Here is a 16,240-nt window from a genome sequence, read left to right as displayed (position 1 = left end):
GCATCCCACCCCAGAGGCAGCTGCAGCCGAGGACCCCTGTATGGACCCTGCGCCTCAGCAAAGAGGTGGAGGCCCCGGAACAGGGTCAGACCCAGCATGAGGGATGCAGAATGGCTTTAATGCCCCCTCCCGCTGGACCTGCTAGAAGGGGATTTGTCCACCTCCCTGCCTGCGGCTATGAGCAGAGGGAGGGGGAGCTAGGACACCTGCCAGAACACAGCCAGACAGGGCTGGCAGGGCCCAGTCCGCGCCCCACGGCAACTCCCCCCAACAGCCTGATCCATTTCCACGGGCAGCTTCACCGGCTTTATTAAGAGCAGGTTGGCCCTGCCGGGCCCCATTAAAACCCAACCGGCGATTACAAAACGCGCCCAAAAGGGGAAGGGGAAACGGTAAAAAAACCTGCAGCTTAAAATCCTTCCGAGGCCCCTGTCATGAGCTTGGAGAGGCTGCGGGATTTAACCCTTCAGACCCCACGCGCCAGGCGCTGGCACTGTGCCTGCCTCAGCCAATGCCCTGCTCCTGGCCGAGGGCTCCCAGGTTACCCAGAATCCTTCGCGCAGGGCAGCTCTGTGCTGGGCCCTCGCCGACCCCCAGGTCCCATTCTGGAGTGTGCGTGTGTAAACCCCCCCCCCCCCAGTCACTCCAGGGTGATATTGACCGAGGCCAGGGCCTCCACGGCCCACGGCGGATACCGCTCCCGGCTACCATACATGGTGCTCATGAAGTCCCGGACGAACTGCGGGAACCGCTGCTCCACGATGCTCTCCCGGATCGACCGCATCAGATTCAGCTGGAGGGAGGAGAGGGGGCAGTTTACACCCCGAACAGCTCAGAGACGTCCCCCTCCCCTCCCCTCCCCTCCCCCACCAACCAGGGACAGACCCACGCCCAGAACACGCCTGGCTCCAGCGTAACAGCCCCCCTTTGCCCAAAGCCCACAGCACGGCCGGGAACGCCCAGCACCCGGGGGAGGTGGTTACACTCCCCCCGGCACAGAGGGCAGCTGTCCGGCCGGCGTCTCGGGCACTGACCTGGTAGGCGATGTTGTGCACAGTGAGGTGGTGCCTGGCGGCCGTCTCGCTGCGGAACAGGGCGTTCAGAAAGGCCCGGCTATACCTGGAGGAGGAAATGCCCTGGTGAAGAAGGCGGTGAGGGGAGGGGGAACGACCCCCGCCTATCCCGTCCGTCCCCCGGGCACGCACCTGCGGCAGGTAGGGCAGTGGCAGTTCTCGTCGAGGGGACGGAAGTCCTTGGCGAACTGCTTGTTCTTCACCTGCAGGGAGCCCCAGGGCACCAGAGCCGAGCCAAAGCGCTGGGAGAGGAAGGATCTGGTTGGTCACTGGTCTGGGGGCCCCACAAGGGACCGTGGTGGGGGGTGGGCCCCATCTGTCTGCCAGTCGCTGTGGGAGGGGATGGGGCACAGAATCCCTGGGGCATCCCAGCGAACGGCAGAGCAGCCAGCTGGCACCCGACGCACAGGGGAGCCAAGTTTGTTCCAGCGCCCGCTAGGGAGCCCCCAGCTTAGCTCACGGGGGAGCAGCTGGTGCCTTTCACTCGGGACGTCCCCGGTTCAATCCCCGGGAGCAGCTGTCAGATACGTGCCCCCCACAAGTCACAGGGCTGCCCCAGTTGGGGGGCGTCCAGGGTGGAGACGGGCAGCCTGACCCCCCCCAACCCCACACCCGGTGCAGCCACTCACCGCCGTCCTGGTGGGGAAGACGCAGTCGAACATGTCGCAGCCCAGGGCGACGCAGACCACCAGGTCCGTGGCATAGCTGGAGGGAGACGGCAGCTCTGCAAACCGAGCCCGAGATCCCGGACGCTCTGCAGAAGGGGTGAGGCGACCAAGGGCCCCCCCCAACACCCGTGGGGGGCAGGGCGAGGCACATGGCTGCGGGATGGTGGGGTGGGATTGGAGAGCCTGCCCTGCCAGTGCTTGGGCCGGAGGGGCCAGCGGCCTTGATGGACGCTCACGGGTTCCCCCCCATTACCCACGGGAGGGCGGGGTAACAAGGCAGCCAAGTTTAGGCTTCAAACTTGTCCGCTAGGCCTCAAGCGCCAGAACCCCTTGGTTCCCAGTGAGAGGCACCCCTTATCCCAAGTGCCTGAACCCCCTCTCCCCCCGTCCCGCAGGCTGGGCCGAAGTTCATTAGCAGCGGGAGCCGTGCCGAGAGGGGCACCCATGCAGTGGGAAGCGGTCCCCTGGGCTGCCAATCCCAGCCGAGAGGAAGGGGGAGCGAACGCTGCCCTGGGCCGACACCTACCCCACCCCCATGAGGTAGCGGGGCTTCCCCCGCGGGAGACGGTCAGTGCTGAGGGTCACCATCTTCCAGAAGTGATCCTTCGCCTCGCCGCCACTCAGCCCCCCGATGGCGAAGCCGGGCACGTCCCGCTGGGTCATCTCTGGGGGCGGAAACAGAGCAGGGAAGGCCCCGGCCCTATGGCGGGGGGTGCAGGGCAGGATCGCTGCCCCCCGCATGCACCCCGCAGACGGTCTCCGCAGGCTGAGACGACGCTTCACCACCTGCCTCTGTCCCCAGGGCATGCCCCGGCCACGGGGGTTCAGCCCCCTCCGGGCACCCGGCTGCGTTTAGTCTCACCCGCTGCTCCGTTAAACACAGCACCCCAAGGCCAGCTGGGGGCTTCCCACCGCAGGCGTCCCGTGCGGAGCTCCCACACCCAAGCAGGGCTGGTGAGACCAGCCCAGACCCCGCCGCCGGCCAGCTGCAGAGAGGGGAGCACACTCAGCCACGCAGCAGCGAGGAGACAGCTCGAGGTAGCTCTTCGTTAGCTCTCTCGGGGAGCAGCTAGACGCCCAACCCGGGCCAGCCGGTCCCAGTCTGCCCAGACATGGGAAGAATGACCATCATCCAGACGGGAACCAGCGCCCGGAGAGATGCAGGGACTTGCCCCTGGTCCCCCAGCCACTCAGTGGCGGAGCTGGGGATTGAACCTAGACCTCCCACGTCCAGCCCAGCGCCTTAGCCACCAGCCCGTCCACCCCCAAAGACCAGCTGGGAAGGAGGGAGGGGAGCCCCTGGGTAAGGACAGCGAGGCTGGGGCTCCGTTACCTTCCAGACATTTGGTGCGGAGGGCGGGGTCCAGCCCGCCCTGGATGATGGCGAAGAGGTTCTGCCGGTCGGGTTTGCTGTTGGCAGCGATGCAGCGATCTAGCCAGCGAATTGACCTGCAACGTACCCAACCTGCTCAGTCCCTGCCGCCCCCCTGCGTTTACACTGAGAGCGGGAGGCAGCGCAGTCCCGTGGACAGAGCGCCGGATGGGGACTCGTGAAGCCAGGGTTCTGTTCCCAGCTCTGCCCCCAACCTGCCAGGTGACCTCGCGCAAGCCACTTCGCCTCTCCATGCCTCAGTTTCCCCATCAGTAAAAGGGGGATAGTGACAGGGCCCTCCTTCGGAAGATGGACAGATGAAGAGCTCGCTCAGCAGGGCACCAGGGATTATCATTCCCCCCATGCCAGAGAGGGGGGAAAACAAGGCACAGAGAGTCAGGTGCAGAACCCAGGTGTCCTGATGCCTGCTCGCTGGGCCAGACTGTCTGCCTATTAGCGTCCCACCTCGCCTGCCCGTCCCCCCAGCTGGAGAACACCCCTCCACCCAGGAGGACGGCATGGGCAGGGCAGGACGGTGACAAAAATCAGACTCCACGCCAGGCGAGGTGAACCCGGTGAGACGGGAACGGCATGCCCTCAACCCGCCTGCAGCCGCACACCCCGACAGGGTCCTGGGGAGAGGGACAAAGCAGGAGTGGAGGAGCCAAACCGGTGCGTCCGCCCATCGGCCAGACACCGCAGCTGGGGAAAGACTCTGCTGGCCGGCATCGGCCAGGCGCAGGGGTGGGGGCCGCGACAGAGACTCGACAAACCTGTACATGGCTTCCTCCACCCGGGGCCCCGTGAGGGTGCTGCTCACCACGTCATCCAGCTGCATCATGATGTCTGAGCCTAGGAGGGGAAGCAGGCGGAGGCAGCTGGAGTCCGGAGCTTGCGGCAGTGACCCTGAGAGCTGGGGAGGGTCAGTCTCTAGGGGCCTGGCTCTGATTCTCTGCCCTGGACATCACCCCTCCCCCCCCGCCAAGCTGGGAACAGGACCCAAAAGTCCGGGTTCCCCACCCTCCACTCTAACCATTAGACCCCTCTCTCCCTCCAGATCAGGGATAGAACCCAGGCAGAGCCATCCCTACGGTATGACGAATCGGGGCAACCGCCCCGGGCCCTGCGCTTTGGGGGATCCTCATGCCGGACCGGGCGGGAGGCAGGCAGCTGCCGCCGGGGTCCCAGCTGCACACCAGGGCGGTGGCGGGAGATGGGCAGGGGGCCTACACAGTGGGATTTGTCCCCCGAGCGATGGCCCAGGAGCCCTGACTCCTGTCCTGCCCCCTGCTCTAACCACTAGTCCCCACTCTCCTTTAACCAAGGAAAAACATCCACAGCACTTTACATCTTCGAAGCACTTAACCCTCCCACGCCCTGTGGCAGGAGAGGGGCCTAAACCCTTTCCCGGGTTACACAAGCTTCTCCCCCCCCAGGTTCCCAGGGCCGTTTCCTTCTCCCCTCATCAGCAATTCCACAGGGGGCTCCCCTCCAGAGGGCACCAGGCAGCCTCTCAGCTGATCTCCCACCCGCAGCTCTCCCAGCCCCAGTTCATTGGCAGCCCCTGGAACTAAGTGCTCATGCTGCATGACACTTCCCAGGGGCTCCGACCACCCAGGCAAACCACGGAGGCAAGCCAAGGACGGAGAGAACGGGCCCCCAAGGACCGGGCTTCTCCGAGACAAGCCCTGAAACCCAGGAGAGTCTCAAGGCACCTGACTCTGGTTAGCAGAGATCTTTCCCCAGCTTCTTCTTGCTGCAGGCACTGCTCTGAGTCACCAGATCAGCAGCTCTGGCCACACACTGATTTGCCCAGCAGGGTGCCCATTAGAGGAATTAGCAGGTCATTGCCTCTCCTCTTTCCTGGAGTGTTTATTTTTCTCACTGCTGTCCTTTTGCTTCCTCTAACAGGAGCCAAGCCCTCAAGGCCAACACTGGTTATTTATCCCCTCACCCTGCCCGCTGCGGAGGGGTCGGAGAATGATGTGTTGTCACAATGGCCTGCTGAACGGAGGGCTATTTCATTACCCTCTAGGGGCGGCTGGCACTTGACATGGTCTGAGACCCACCAGACTCATTCCGCGGAGCAGCCAGCGAACGGCAGCGACTTTCGAATCCGCTGGCTGGACTGGACCGAGCAGCCCAGCACTGGAAGGTACCAGAGTGGCCCCGTTCTCCAGCCTCTCCCCGCACCGACGTGGTGGTACGCAAGGCAACGCGCGACCCACGGAAGCAACATGCCATGGCTCGGTCCTGCCAGGAGCTGGATTTCCACAGGCAACTGCTAGGGGGATTAGGGAGGCAGAATGTAACCGAGAGGGGGCGTGTGGCCCTAACTCCATGGGAAGCTTCGATAACCACAGGAGAGGATCTCACTTACCCCCCTTAGCACAGCAACCCTCCCTGCACGGCACTGGGATAAACACTGCGAGATGAGCGCCCCCGAGTCACCAACTCAGACCCGAAATCCCTTTTCTAGGTTGGTTTGCACCCTGGGGAGGCCTTTTTAAAGAGTGAGCCAGTTCCGTACAGTCATCAGCAGCCATGAGGGACCCCGCCAACACTAGCTGCCACCCCAGCCAGCAGTTCCCAAGCAGCACGAGTTACCCAGGGCATTCTGGATTTCGATGGATTTCTCCGGTGTCAGCAGGATCTCTTCTCCATTGTACGGAGACCGGAAGCGGACGCCTTCCTCCGTCACCTCGGACAGCTCCACCAGGGAGACCATCTGGAACCCGCCGCTGTCCTGCAAAGAAGCCCATCGAGAGCTAGAGAACACCAGGGTTGGAAGGGGACTGAGCTTTATGCTGGAGCTGCCGGCCATGGGTCAAGGGAGGAGAGAGGCTGGACAGCTCGAGGGAGTGGGACACAGACACTTTAGGTGCCACCCCAGGTTCACGGTGGTCCAGCTACCTCGGTTGTTCCCTGTGCCCGATCACTGGAGTATCTGAGCACTTCAGTCATTAGGGAGTTTCCTTGCAATGCTCTTTACAGATGGGGAAACTGAGGCATGGACAGTCACTGATTTGCCCATGGTCCCACAGGGAGTCAGTGGCGGAGCCAGGAATCAAACCCAGGTCCCCGGAGTCCCAGACCAAAGCCTTCACCTTGAGGCCCCTTGCTAGTCACCTTTCCCCAGTTGCTCAGTGAGGCAATTGGTGCTAAACGGCAGCTCAGAGGCTGCAGAGAGCCTCATTTCCCCTCTTGCTGCTGGGGAGGTTGGGGGCCCCGCTGGGGCAGCACGGAGGCACATTAGCCACAGGCAGTATCTTGGAAGGGGCTTGCCCAGGAGATGCCCAGGCTGAATCTGTACAGAAGCCACTTCAGCGTGTGACCTTCCACCAGCACTAAATGCACATTTGTACAATCTATTAGGTGTATTACGGTAGCACTAGGTGCCCATTGTGCTAGGCGCTGTACGTTATGCATTAAGTGTATTCCAGTAGCACCTAGGACACTCTTGGCTGCAGGAGGTACTGTAGAAATCCAGAACAAAAGGACAGTCAAGAAAAGCCCCAGACAAAGCAAGCTGGCCGACGAGCAGGAGTCAGCACAGGGGAAACAGTGAAATGCAGTGGGATGCCACCCACAGGGGCCCCAATCCTGAAAGCAAGTGACACACTGCGCACAGGGGCCCCCAGCTCACCCCCCAGAGCCTTTTCCAAGCTCCCTTGAGAAGCTGCTGGAGCATCTGGCTGCTAAAACCCACTCCCCCTAATGCCACCCCTCCATGGGGGTCAGGGGTCTGAAACATGCCCCCTTGCCCCAGCCCGAGCAAGCACCCTCACCGTGAGCAGGTTTTGCTGCCAGTTCATGAACCCGTGAAGGCCGTTGGCTTGTTTGATGAGCTCAGGACCCTGAAGTGGGGTTAGAGGGATGAGAAGAAAAGGAGGGTTAGAAATGCCCATGCAGGCTCGACCACAGAAATCAGAACACAGGGAGCCCCAGTGACTCACCTACCGCCCAGTCTCGTGACAGGATCACATCTACCCTATTGGCTGCTCCTATGTATGGAGGGGAACCTCATGGCCAGGTGGTAGGTGGGGGCAGAGGCCCGGGGGGGTGTGGATCAGCCCCCCAGATGAGGAGGGGGGGTCACTCACCGGCCTCATGCCCAGGTGGTAGGTGGGGGCAGAGGCCCGGGGGGGTGTGGATCAGCCCCCCAGATGAGGAGGGGGGGTCACTCACCGGCCTCATGCCCAGGTGGTAGGTGTTGCCCAGGCAGATGCGGCAGCCCAGCCCGTCCAGCTGCCCGGCCGTGACCCCCTTCATGGTGCCCTGCGTGCCCACGGGCATGAAGACCGGGCTGGGCACGAGGCCGTGCGGCAGCTGCAGCTCGCAGGCCCGGGCCTTGCTCAGCCCGCACTCGGCCACCACGCGCAGGGCCAGCTCCGGGCCACAGCAGGTGCTGCTGGGCGCCGCCATCTTGGCCAGGGGTCGGGTCACGTGACGCCTCCGCCTAGGGCGCCGCCATCTTAGGGCGGGTCCTCCACGTAGTGGGCCGCAAGGACAACGGAACGGGTCACGTGCGCCTGCGTCCCGGGCGCCGCCATCTTGGGGGAGGTCATGTGATGTCGACTCGCCCTCGTTGCCTGGGCAACACGGAACTGGGGGCAGTAAAGCCAGTGTCATGTTTAGGCTGCAGCTTCCCCGCTAGGCCCCAAGAGCCCCCCCACGACGAAGCGCCCCCCGCTCCGGCCCCCTCATGCCATGGCCCAGAGTGAAGCACCCCCTTGTGCCCGAGAACATCGCTCCCCCCACGGGCCGGAGCCCCTGGGCCCCCAGCGAAGCGCTGGCTGCTCTGGCCTGGCCTGGCCTGGCCTCCCACTGAGCCAGATACGGGGGTGGAGAGAGATCGCCTCCCTAAAGCTTGCGGGACAGCGGCTGGGCTTGGCTGGGGGCGGGGGTGGGGGTGGGGGAGGCTAATGAGGGCAGGTTGAATGAGGTGCCCCAGGACCAGGTGGGAGGAATCAGTCGCTGAGTGAGGGCATGGAGGCTCCTGGTACATAGGGCCAGATACAGGCACCGCCCGTGTCTGTCTGCTGGGTGGGTGTGAAGGGCAAACAGCTCCGGGGTAAGTAACGGAGGCTGGTTTATTTTAATGGTGCCTGAGTTGCGCAGGCTCTGCTGTGTGCTGAGGAGATGGGGGCAGACCCATGAGTCGGGCAGGGGGGTGAAGGGGTGTTTTTCTGTAACCTCGGTGGCCTGGATTTTATTGCTGCTGCCAATAACTTCCCATGTGGGATGCAAGAGGGGCCCTGTTTTGTGCAGAGTGCAGCTAACGTGGGAACCAAAACACGGGGCAGCCCTTGCAATGGGGGGTAATGGATGTTTGCCTTTAATCCTCCCTGGGGGGAGATGGCAGGGCCTGTTCATTATGACTGATGAGCTTTTGGAGATAGGGGCTTCCCTGACAGGGAGGCTAGTGCTCTTCCTTAACCCTGTGCGGTATGCTGGCCCTCCAGTGAGGGTGTGTGGGATCTGTGCCTACCTAGAATGGGGGTGGAGGGAGAGAGAGACAGTAAAGCATATGCACCAAGGGATGGTATTGAAAAATCAGCTTGGCAATTCCTACTCTCCCCACCTTGTAACATAAGAGCAAGGGGCTGACTGAAAGGAAAGGTGGCGCATTCAAGCTGGAGAAGAAGAAATACAGGTTGTTGTCTAGGATGTCATGAAGTGTTAAATATTGGATGTGTTTGGCAGTGCTCTCCAGAAAGCAAAACTATCTAGTGTCTTTCTAGTCAGTATTTTTTTTAAAAGGTTTTCGGAAGGGATCTAAAACCTCATTACTTAGCCCTGCTGACCTGCCTGGGACCAGCAGAGGACTGCCGAGGAGGCAAGTTACCCCACATCTGCTAGCTGTAGGGTTCTTTTCTTTGCAACAAAGCAATTGATTCTGGCTGCTGTTGGAGACCGGCTAGTGGGCTAGATGGACGGGGGCTGCTCTGCTCTGCTCTGGTAGCTCCTAGTGTCTTTTTTTTTTTTTTTTTTTTTTTTTTTTTTTTTTTTGGTTAGTTAGTTGAAAAGTAATGGCCTGTTGGATAAGTTTGTGCAGCACCTGGCACAATGGTGGCTGTGTCCCTGGCTGGTGCTCTGAGGTGCTGCTGCAATAGAAATGTAATAATACAGGGGACTGAACAGTAAAGGCAAACGTGTCTTGGGGTGGGCTGGCCTGGATGGGGGTGGTGTGAGTAGCAAATTGCTCTGAAAACTTCTGTGTTGAGAAGGGGGCTGGGTATGGTACTGGCATGCAAGCTTTGGTCATGCTGCATGTATTCTGTTGGTAGAGAAGCTGTGGGCCTGCAAGGAGATAAACCCAGCACCTTTCACCCACTGCTCCTCTCCCTGCCACGCCTGAAATGAACAGACTTTATAGCCCAACAGCACGAAGTTGCCTCCGTGGCTGCAGAACTAAAATGTTCCGACTGGCAGCACTTTAGGGGGGGGTGCGTTTCTAGGGAGGTTATGAAAAGAATGTGCTGCCTCTGTTCTAGAGGGCCCTAGGTGAGATCAAGGCCCCTTTGTGCTAGGTGCCACATAGATACCTAATAAGACTGAGTTTTAGAGCCTGACTAAATAAGGCTCCCACTTCACAAATGGGGAAACTGAGTCACGCAGCTGACCTGAGGTGCACAAAGTTACCCAGGGATTCTATAGCAGAACCAGGAATCAAACTCCTATTGCCCAGAGTCCCAGCTCAGCATTTTAAGCATGAGTTTACCCTTCCGCTCAGGCTTGAGGAAGGCTGAGCCCTTGCCTTCCACAAATGGTTCCTAGCAGGGTTGAGGCTCCGTGTGGAGTGCTGCAATAATCTGTCGGGGAAGCCTTGCCCATTTGCTGGTCTGAGCTCCCCTGTGTGCTCTCCTGGATGGAAACAAATGGAGGGCTGTCTCCATAGCAAACAGCAGCTGCCTGTGCAAACCCAATCTGGGAAATAGATTTAATCTAGCAAGGGATTTAATGAGCTCTACCCAGAGAGCCAGAGGGGGAAAGGAGAAAAATCATTAGCTGCTGCTGGCCCATTACTTATTTTCATGGGCTCCCCTGTCACCTCTCCAGTTCAGTCATTCTGCCTGCACAGCTCTGTTAATACCTCTGTGCATCTGAGATTTTTTTTTAGCATTGATCTCTCCTCCTTTTGGAACACCGTGTTCTCCCCTGCAGAGCAATTCAGCGTCTGCAAAAGTGGTGCATTTGCAAGTGAAACTGGATGATGGTGGTAAGGGTGGGATTAAATCACCCACCTTGTGGGGCATCACAGGTCTCCCATCTCCCCTGCTGCACAGTTGGCTAGCTCCATTCCGCACCTAGTCAGCTATGCAGCATTGAATGTGTAGTAGTGGCAGGAGGCAGTGCTACCTGTTCTGCAGAAAGGAAAAAATATCAGGCAGTGCCAAAGGGCAGGATTCTGGGCGAGCTGGACCAACTGTCTGGCAGGTACAGTGCAGAGGAAAGTTGCCATGCATCTGCACTGAACTGAGCTGGCGTGAAATATAAACCAGGTACAATCGTGCCAGGATCATAGAACCTAGAATTCTGTGGCTGCTGGGCAGAGGGGGGGTGTGTGGGATGTCAGCACGTAGCACTGGTGAAGGCTTTGATAACCCTGCATAGCGAAGTCCTGCTGAGCCATGCAGAGGGACGGAGATCTCAGCCCAGCCTTTTCAGAAACCCTGAGCTGCTGCTTCCAGCAGAGCTGAGCAGTTTGGGGAGTGACACTGTCACAACAAGGTGGGTGGGGGTGACCGCCCCAGCTGGAGGCAGATGGGACTGGGACACTGGTGATTCGGGTTCAATTCTCAGCTCTGGGTGACTGTTGGCAAGTCATGTAGCCTCTGGGCCTCAGTCCCCTGAAGTGGGGATACTCCTACTTAGACTGAGCTTTCTGGGGTGAGGCATGGCACAAAGGGGCCCTGATGGCTGTCAGAGCCTCTCAGTGTGACTGCATGTTGGGGGGGGTACCCCCCCATACAGACCCCCTGTGTTGCTTCTGGGGCACTTGGGTAGGGCTGGAAACCAGTTGCTCTGGGGCCTGCATGCCTTGTGTCACTTCAGACAAGATGCAGCCCAGCCAGCAGTCAGGTAACCACCCTCTGTTCCCAGCCAGGTGTGCTATGTATGTGTATGTAATGTTGTGTTCCTGGGTGGGGGGCTGGCTGGCAGTGGGGATCAAACCTCAGTCTCTGGCCAAGACCATAATGGGGTTCAAAGAAGAACTAGAGAAGTTCCTGGGGGATAGGTCCATTGATGGCTGTTTGCAGAGGCTGGGAATGGGCGATGGGATGGATCACTTCATTACCTGTTCTGTTCATTGCCTCTGAAGCACTTGGCATTGGCTGCTACCAGAAGCCAGGACACTGGGCTAGATGGACCATTGGTCTGACCCAGTCTGGCTGTTCTCATGGCTCTGGAAGTCTGATCCAAGAGCTGGCCAGTGCTAGCAGGGGGCACAGTGCCATGTAGCACTAGGGTAGCATCCCTTTAAATCGCTTGTGAGCCCACTCATGGTGCTCCGTGTTCCAGGTGCTGGCCCAGGCCAGCCGGCACAGTAGGACGTACGTAGCAGGCCTTGTATCTCTGTAAACAGGGATAGCTGGGACCCAGTGGTGCCTGTGTGGCTTCTGCTGATGAGGACTGTGCTGGGTGAAGAGCAAAAGACCCAGCACGTGCAGCCCTCTCCAGGCTGCATTGGCACGGGGGTCATCACCACTCATGCCAGCTCCTGGACCATCTCCCTGGGGCATTGGAAGGGCACCAGCTACTGGTTATCCTGGGGGTGAGGATATGACCTAAGGAGACTTGTGCTGGCCTGTCCTACCCTCCCACTCTTTCTCCAAGCCAAAGATGAACACAGTGCGCGCTTTGCGCTCGGAGCACCTGGCCGCGCCGCGAGCGGAGGCTCTGGAGCGGCAGAACCGGCGGGCGGTGGAGCAGCTGAGCCCGGAGCTGAAGGTGGAGAAGTACGTCCTGCTGAGCCTCGACGGGAAGCTGCTGGGGCCTGAGCTGAGCCGGATCCGGAGTGGTAAGGCCTCGAGGGGGGTGACTGGGCTTGAATGGGGCGGGGGTGGAGCTAGAGGGGAATTTGGATCCTGTGGGAATGAGCAGCCTTGTGCCTTCCATGAGCATTTTGCCTCGGAGGGACCCAGTCCCCCAAGTGTCCATCAAGATCTGGCTCCAGAGAGAGGCTCCCAGCGTAGGCTGGCCAGGGGTGGGACAGGAACCAGCAGCTCAGAAGTGAAGTGAGTTGCCCCAGGGGAGTGGCAGGGCCAGGAACAGAACTCCTGGGTCCTGAGCCCCAGGCAGCCCCTGAGGAGAAGCTGAGATGTCTTGGTTGAAGATGACAACGATGCTCCATCCAGCCCGGCTCTGTGGTGCTGTTCCCATCTGACAGAGCGTTGCTGTCAGCCTGGAGTGTCTCCAGGGCCCCTAACTTGGCACGTCTTGCCCTCCAAACGCTTCCCTTGCCAGCTGCGCTATCTGTCTGTCTCTCCCCCCCAGCCAGGCCCCGTGCCTGGGGCAGGGTGTCCGTGCACAAGCCTCCTTTCACTGTGACTTTGTGCAGAGGGTCTGGAACCCAGGACACCCAGGTTCTGTCGCTGACTTGGGTCAATACCTCTTGCTTCACCCACATGGAGGGGTGACGCTTGTCTGGCTCTGACAGACCGAAAGGCTGGTAGACGGTGGCAGGACTCCCGTGGGCACTGGCTCGGGCACACTAGCATTAGGGCACCTTCACATAGTGGCGCTGGGCTGACCTACGTCCCTGTCCTCTGCATGCTCAGAGATGGCTCTGCCCCTGGAGCGCCTGGATGTTGAGCTGCCCCAGGATCTGCCCAAAAGCTACCTCTCGCGCCAGCGTCGCTCCCTGCCTGCCTTCCCCTTCTCTGCTGGAAAGAGCCCCCGCAGCCCTCCAGGCTTCAGGTAAATACGTGCTGTGGGCTGCTCCTACCAGAACTGGCATACAGTAGAGACTGGGGCCTGGCTCTGATGGGAGATACAGCCCAGGGAAACTACAACTCCCAGCATGCAGTGCTCCACCTTGAGCTGAGCAGCCAGCCACTTGGCATTGCAATGGCCTATTAACTAGATGTATTATGGTAGTGCCTGGGAGCCCCAGCATGGACCAGCGGTCCATGGCGCTAGGCGCTGTACAAACACAGCCCTTGTTCCAAGGAGCTGACAACCTAGGCAAACTCATGATCGCTCGGTTGCCACTAGGCTGCATGCTGCAAGCATGAGGCTGGAAGTGGAACTTAGGGCCCCTTGCTCCAGAAGCCCCTGTTGCTCGAGCTCAAGGAGAATCTCCGATAGCTGTTGGTGCTATAAGGTCTATGACCCAGCAGAGTGGTTCTGGGACTGTCCAGTCGAGGGTGGTGGTGCATTCATTGCAGGAGGGGGACTGGGGAGGGCAGGCTGATGTCTCTGTCTCTTCCAGGAGTCCCAGAAGGAGCACAGAAGCGTTGTGTGCTGGCCACTTCCCCACGGGGCTCAGTCAGTTTGTGACGGGGATGCAAAGCCCTGGGGTGCGAGCCCCCACGTTGTCCTCGCCTCAGGGCTCCGGAAGCCTGGCTGCACAACCCAGAGCTTCCCCAGCCAGGGTCACCAGCAGCACGACCAAGGCAGGTGGAGCCATGTGCCACAGCCATGGGCACGGGGTGCAGCTGGAGTCGGATGGCAAGCAGCAACAGATGGGGGGTGGAAAAGGGGCCTGTGAGGAATGAATGATGGGGGGGGCCATGAGAGGGGCAGCAAGGGGGAGATGAGCCAGCTCCTGGCTGCACAATACTCATGACCTCTGGGCGTAGCTGGTGTCTCCAAGGGGGAGCTGTACTTGAGAACCAACTGTCTGTCTCCTACAAACTCAGCAGAGGCTGGATGAGATGTCCACCAGGCACAAACTCCCCGGCAGTGCCCAGCCCCTCCTCCCCTCAGCAGTGGATGTGTAACCAAAGGAATCCTAAATAAAAGACTCTGCACTGTGAAGATTCCTGCAGGCTCATCTTTGTTCCAGGGAACCACTTGAATTCAGCCAGCTGCTGGCATGTGGGTGCCAGGCACTCGATAGACAACCAGGCAGGCTCTGCCCTGAATACTGTGGATTACGGTAACACTGATGGACTGCGACAGAGACTGGGGGGGGGGGGGGGCCACTGTCTGGATGCTGCACAAAAAGTGAGACTGTCCCTGTCCGGAGCTTCACAGTCTAGAGAGACGAGGTGCAGGATGGGAGGTGGAGGATTCTTCCTGTTTTACAGGTGGAGGAAACTGAGGTGCAGGGCACCTGCAGCAGAGCTGGGGATTGAACCAAGCTATCCTGAGCCCCAGGCCAGTGGCTGAACTGTAATCTTCCTCCTTGCGATGAAAGTAAACTCATCCCCCTTTTATTCATTTATTTATTTATTAAACAAATATCTTTTCTTCTCTGAAGGGGGGAGAGTGGCCTTTCCTTTCTGTTTGCTTCCTGCCGTGCTGTGGAATACTTAAATCCAAACCAAGCTGGCTTTTGAAAATAAAACATTAAACCAATTCTGTTCCTATGCTGTATAACAGCTCTTCCCTCCTTTGCCTGCCAATGAAATCCTGAATGGTGGGCGTGAAGTAGGCTCCTAATACCCTCTCAGCTTCTGATTAATTAGGGGATGCCTTACGGCTACCAGTAGGATAGTAATTAGCTTTTCCCTGGCTGAGGGCATTTACACCACTAGAAGGGACTAAATGAGTGCACTGGACTAAGTGAATACAACTTATGTCAGGATGTAAGCAAAGCTATAGAATTCCAATGTACCAGTGCTGGTATAAAGAAGTGGGGGGCACCAGCCCACCCCCTGCTACAATATGGAAGTCTTGTCTGTGAATCTGGTCTGAAATCACCAGCCTCTGGTAACTGAAGCACAGCTTTCCAGGCCTCTGCAGGCCTCTCTGTCTAGGGATAGGTTAGCAGCAGGTGCACCCAGCCCCTGAGTCCTCAGAGCTTGTCCCCTGTAACGTCCAACCCTGTTCCAGGGGATGCCCCCAGGATGACCAGCCCTGCTGTTCCCCAAGGATAGTAGACAATAGTGTGTCCCATTCAGCAGCGGCTCGCCACTTTGAGATGTTAAGCAGCGCTGAAATACATTTACAGTGAAAACAAGGATAACTTCATAATCAATAGCCTCCCTCCCAGCTCTTTCCTTTGGACACCCTGGTTACATATAACCATCTCGAGACTAAACTAGCAGGGTCACCTCCCCTCAAAAGAGGTTTCTTGCCCAAAGTTCAGTGTCCTCAATCAAGTCTGGCTGGGACTCTTTTTTTCATGAAGAAAATTTGCTGTCAACTGCCTGTGGTGAGTGACGGTGTCATCTTTGTCCCCAGATATACTCATGTAGCTCAGGCTAGTGTTCCTCACCCTGCTGTTTTCTCTTGCTAATAACTTTCTGAAGTCCCCATGAGCTCTTCATGAGTGTTTGACTTAGGCTGCTAGTGGTTGCCCCTGAGAGAGGGTGGGCAAGATCTTTTATTGGACCAACTTCTGGGGGTGAAAGACCAGCTTTTGAGCTTATAAAAACTGCTCTAGAGGGCTAGGAAAGGTACTCAGTGTGCCAGCGACATGCAAGGTGGAACAGACTGGTCAGCATAAAGAGAACACGTTGTAAGAGACCATTCTAGCTGAAGTAGCCAGCTAACACCTTTGCAGTCATAAGACAAAAAAGGTGTGTGGGGGGGGGGGAAGAGATGATTAGTGGGTTACAGGGAGCTGTAATGAGCCATAAATCCAATGTCCTGAGGTCCTGGATTTTTAGTCTTGAGCGAAGTTATGAATTTAAGCTCCCAGGCTCACTTCTGATGGTGTGCAGCTGTCCTTTGAGGACAAGGCCTGAGAGTTGAGAGCTGGAGTGATTGCTTTGTGAACAGTGTTTGCCCACAGGTGATGTAGGGTCTGTCCTTTATCACTCTTCTGTGAGAATTCATTGCAGAGCATAGTGACTGTTTTGTTTCACCCACGTTGTTAGGGCATTTCATACACCACTTGTTGGGATAGGCATGTGTAGGACCCATGGATCTTGCAAGGTGTGTTTGGGAGGGGTATTGGCCATCCTCACAGTGGAGATAGGGCTGGATTTTGCATCTGTTCTGGTGCTGCT

At 58.6% G+C, this 16,240-nt stretch overlaps 2 protein-coding genes across 3 annotated transcripts; one reads left to right on the top strand and one right to left on the bottom strand.

Annotated features, from left to right (window-relative positions):
• Positions 1–293: 293 nt before the first annotated feature.
• Positions 294–7,564, bottom strand: QTRT1 (queuine tRNA-ribosyltransferase catalytic subunit 1). Of its 2 annotated transcripts, none has more exons than XM_067560574.1 (10): positions 7,302–7,564; positions 6,902–6,970; positions 5,721–5,859; positions 3,887–3,965; positions 3,075–3,190; positions 2,268–2,406; positions 1,703–1,778; positions 1,206–1,315; positions 1,035–1,119; positions 294–793 (listed from the first exon to the last, which is right to left on the bottom strand). In XM_067560574.1, the coding sequence occupies exons 1-10, from the start codon at positions 7,536–7,538 to the stop codon at positions 641–643; spliced, it is 1,203 nt and encodes a 400-aa protein (XP_067416675.1). In that variant the 5' UTR covers positions 7,539–7,564; the 3' UTR covers positions 294–640. The 2 variants fall into 2 exon arrangements, with proteins under 2 accessions (XP_067416675.1, XP_067416676.1); XM_067560575.1 differs by lacking the exon at positions 7,302–7,564 and adding an exon at positions 7,217–7,235.
• Positions 7,565–8,079: 515 nt separating this feature from the next.
• On the top strand, positions 8,080–14,396 carry LOC137161366 (uncharacterized). The gene is made up of 4 exons (XM_067560573.1): positions 8,080–8,187; positions 11,955–12,138; positions 12,899–13,037; positions 13,552–14,396. The coding sequence occupies exons 2-4, from the start codon at positions 11,961–11,963 to the stop codon at positions 13,835–13,837; spliced, it is 603 nt and encodes a 200-aa protein (XP_067416674.1). The 5' UTR covers positions 8,080–8,187; positions 11,955–11,960; the 3' UTR covers positions 13,838–14,396.
• Positions 14,397–16,240: the final 1,844 nt, after the last annotated feature.

Source organism: Emydura macquarii, unplaced genomic scaffold, assembly GCF_026122565.2.
Source record: "Emydura macquarii macquarii isolate MOO-44397 ecotype Brisbane River unplaced genomic scaffold, CSIRO-AGI_Emac_v2 contig_2292, whole genome shotgun sequence".
Lineage (NCBI taxonomy): Eukaryota > Metazoa > Chordata > Testudines > Chelidae > Emydura > Emydura macquarii.
The sequence above is the reverse complement of the archived record's forward strand: the minus strand, read 5'-3'. Positions and strand labels throughout refer to the sequence as shown.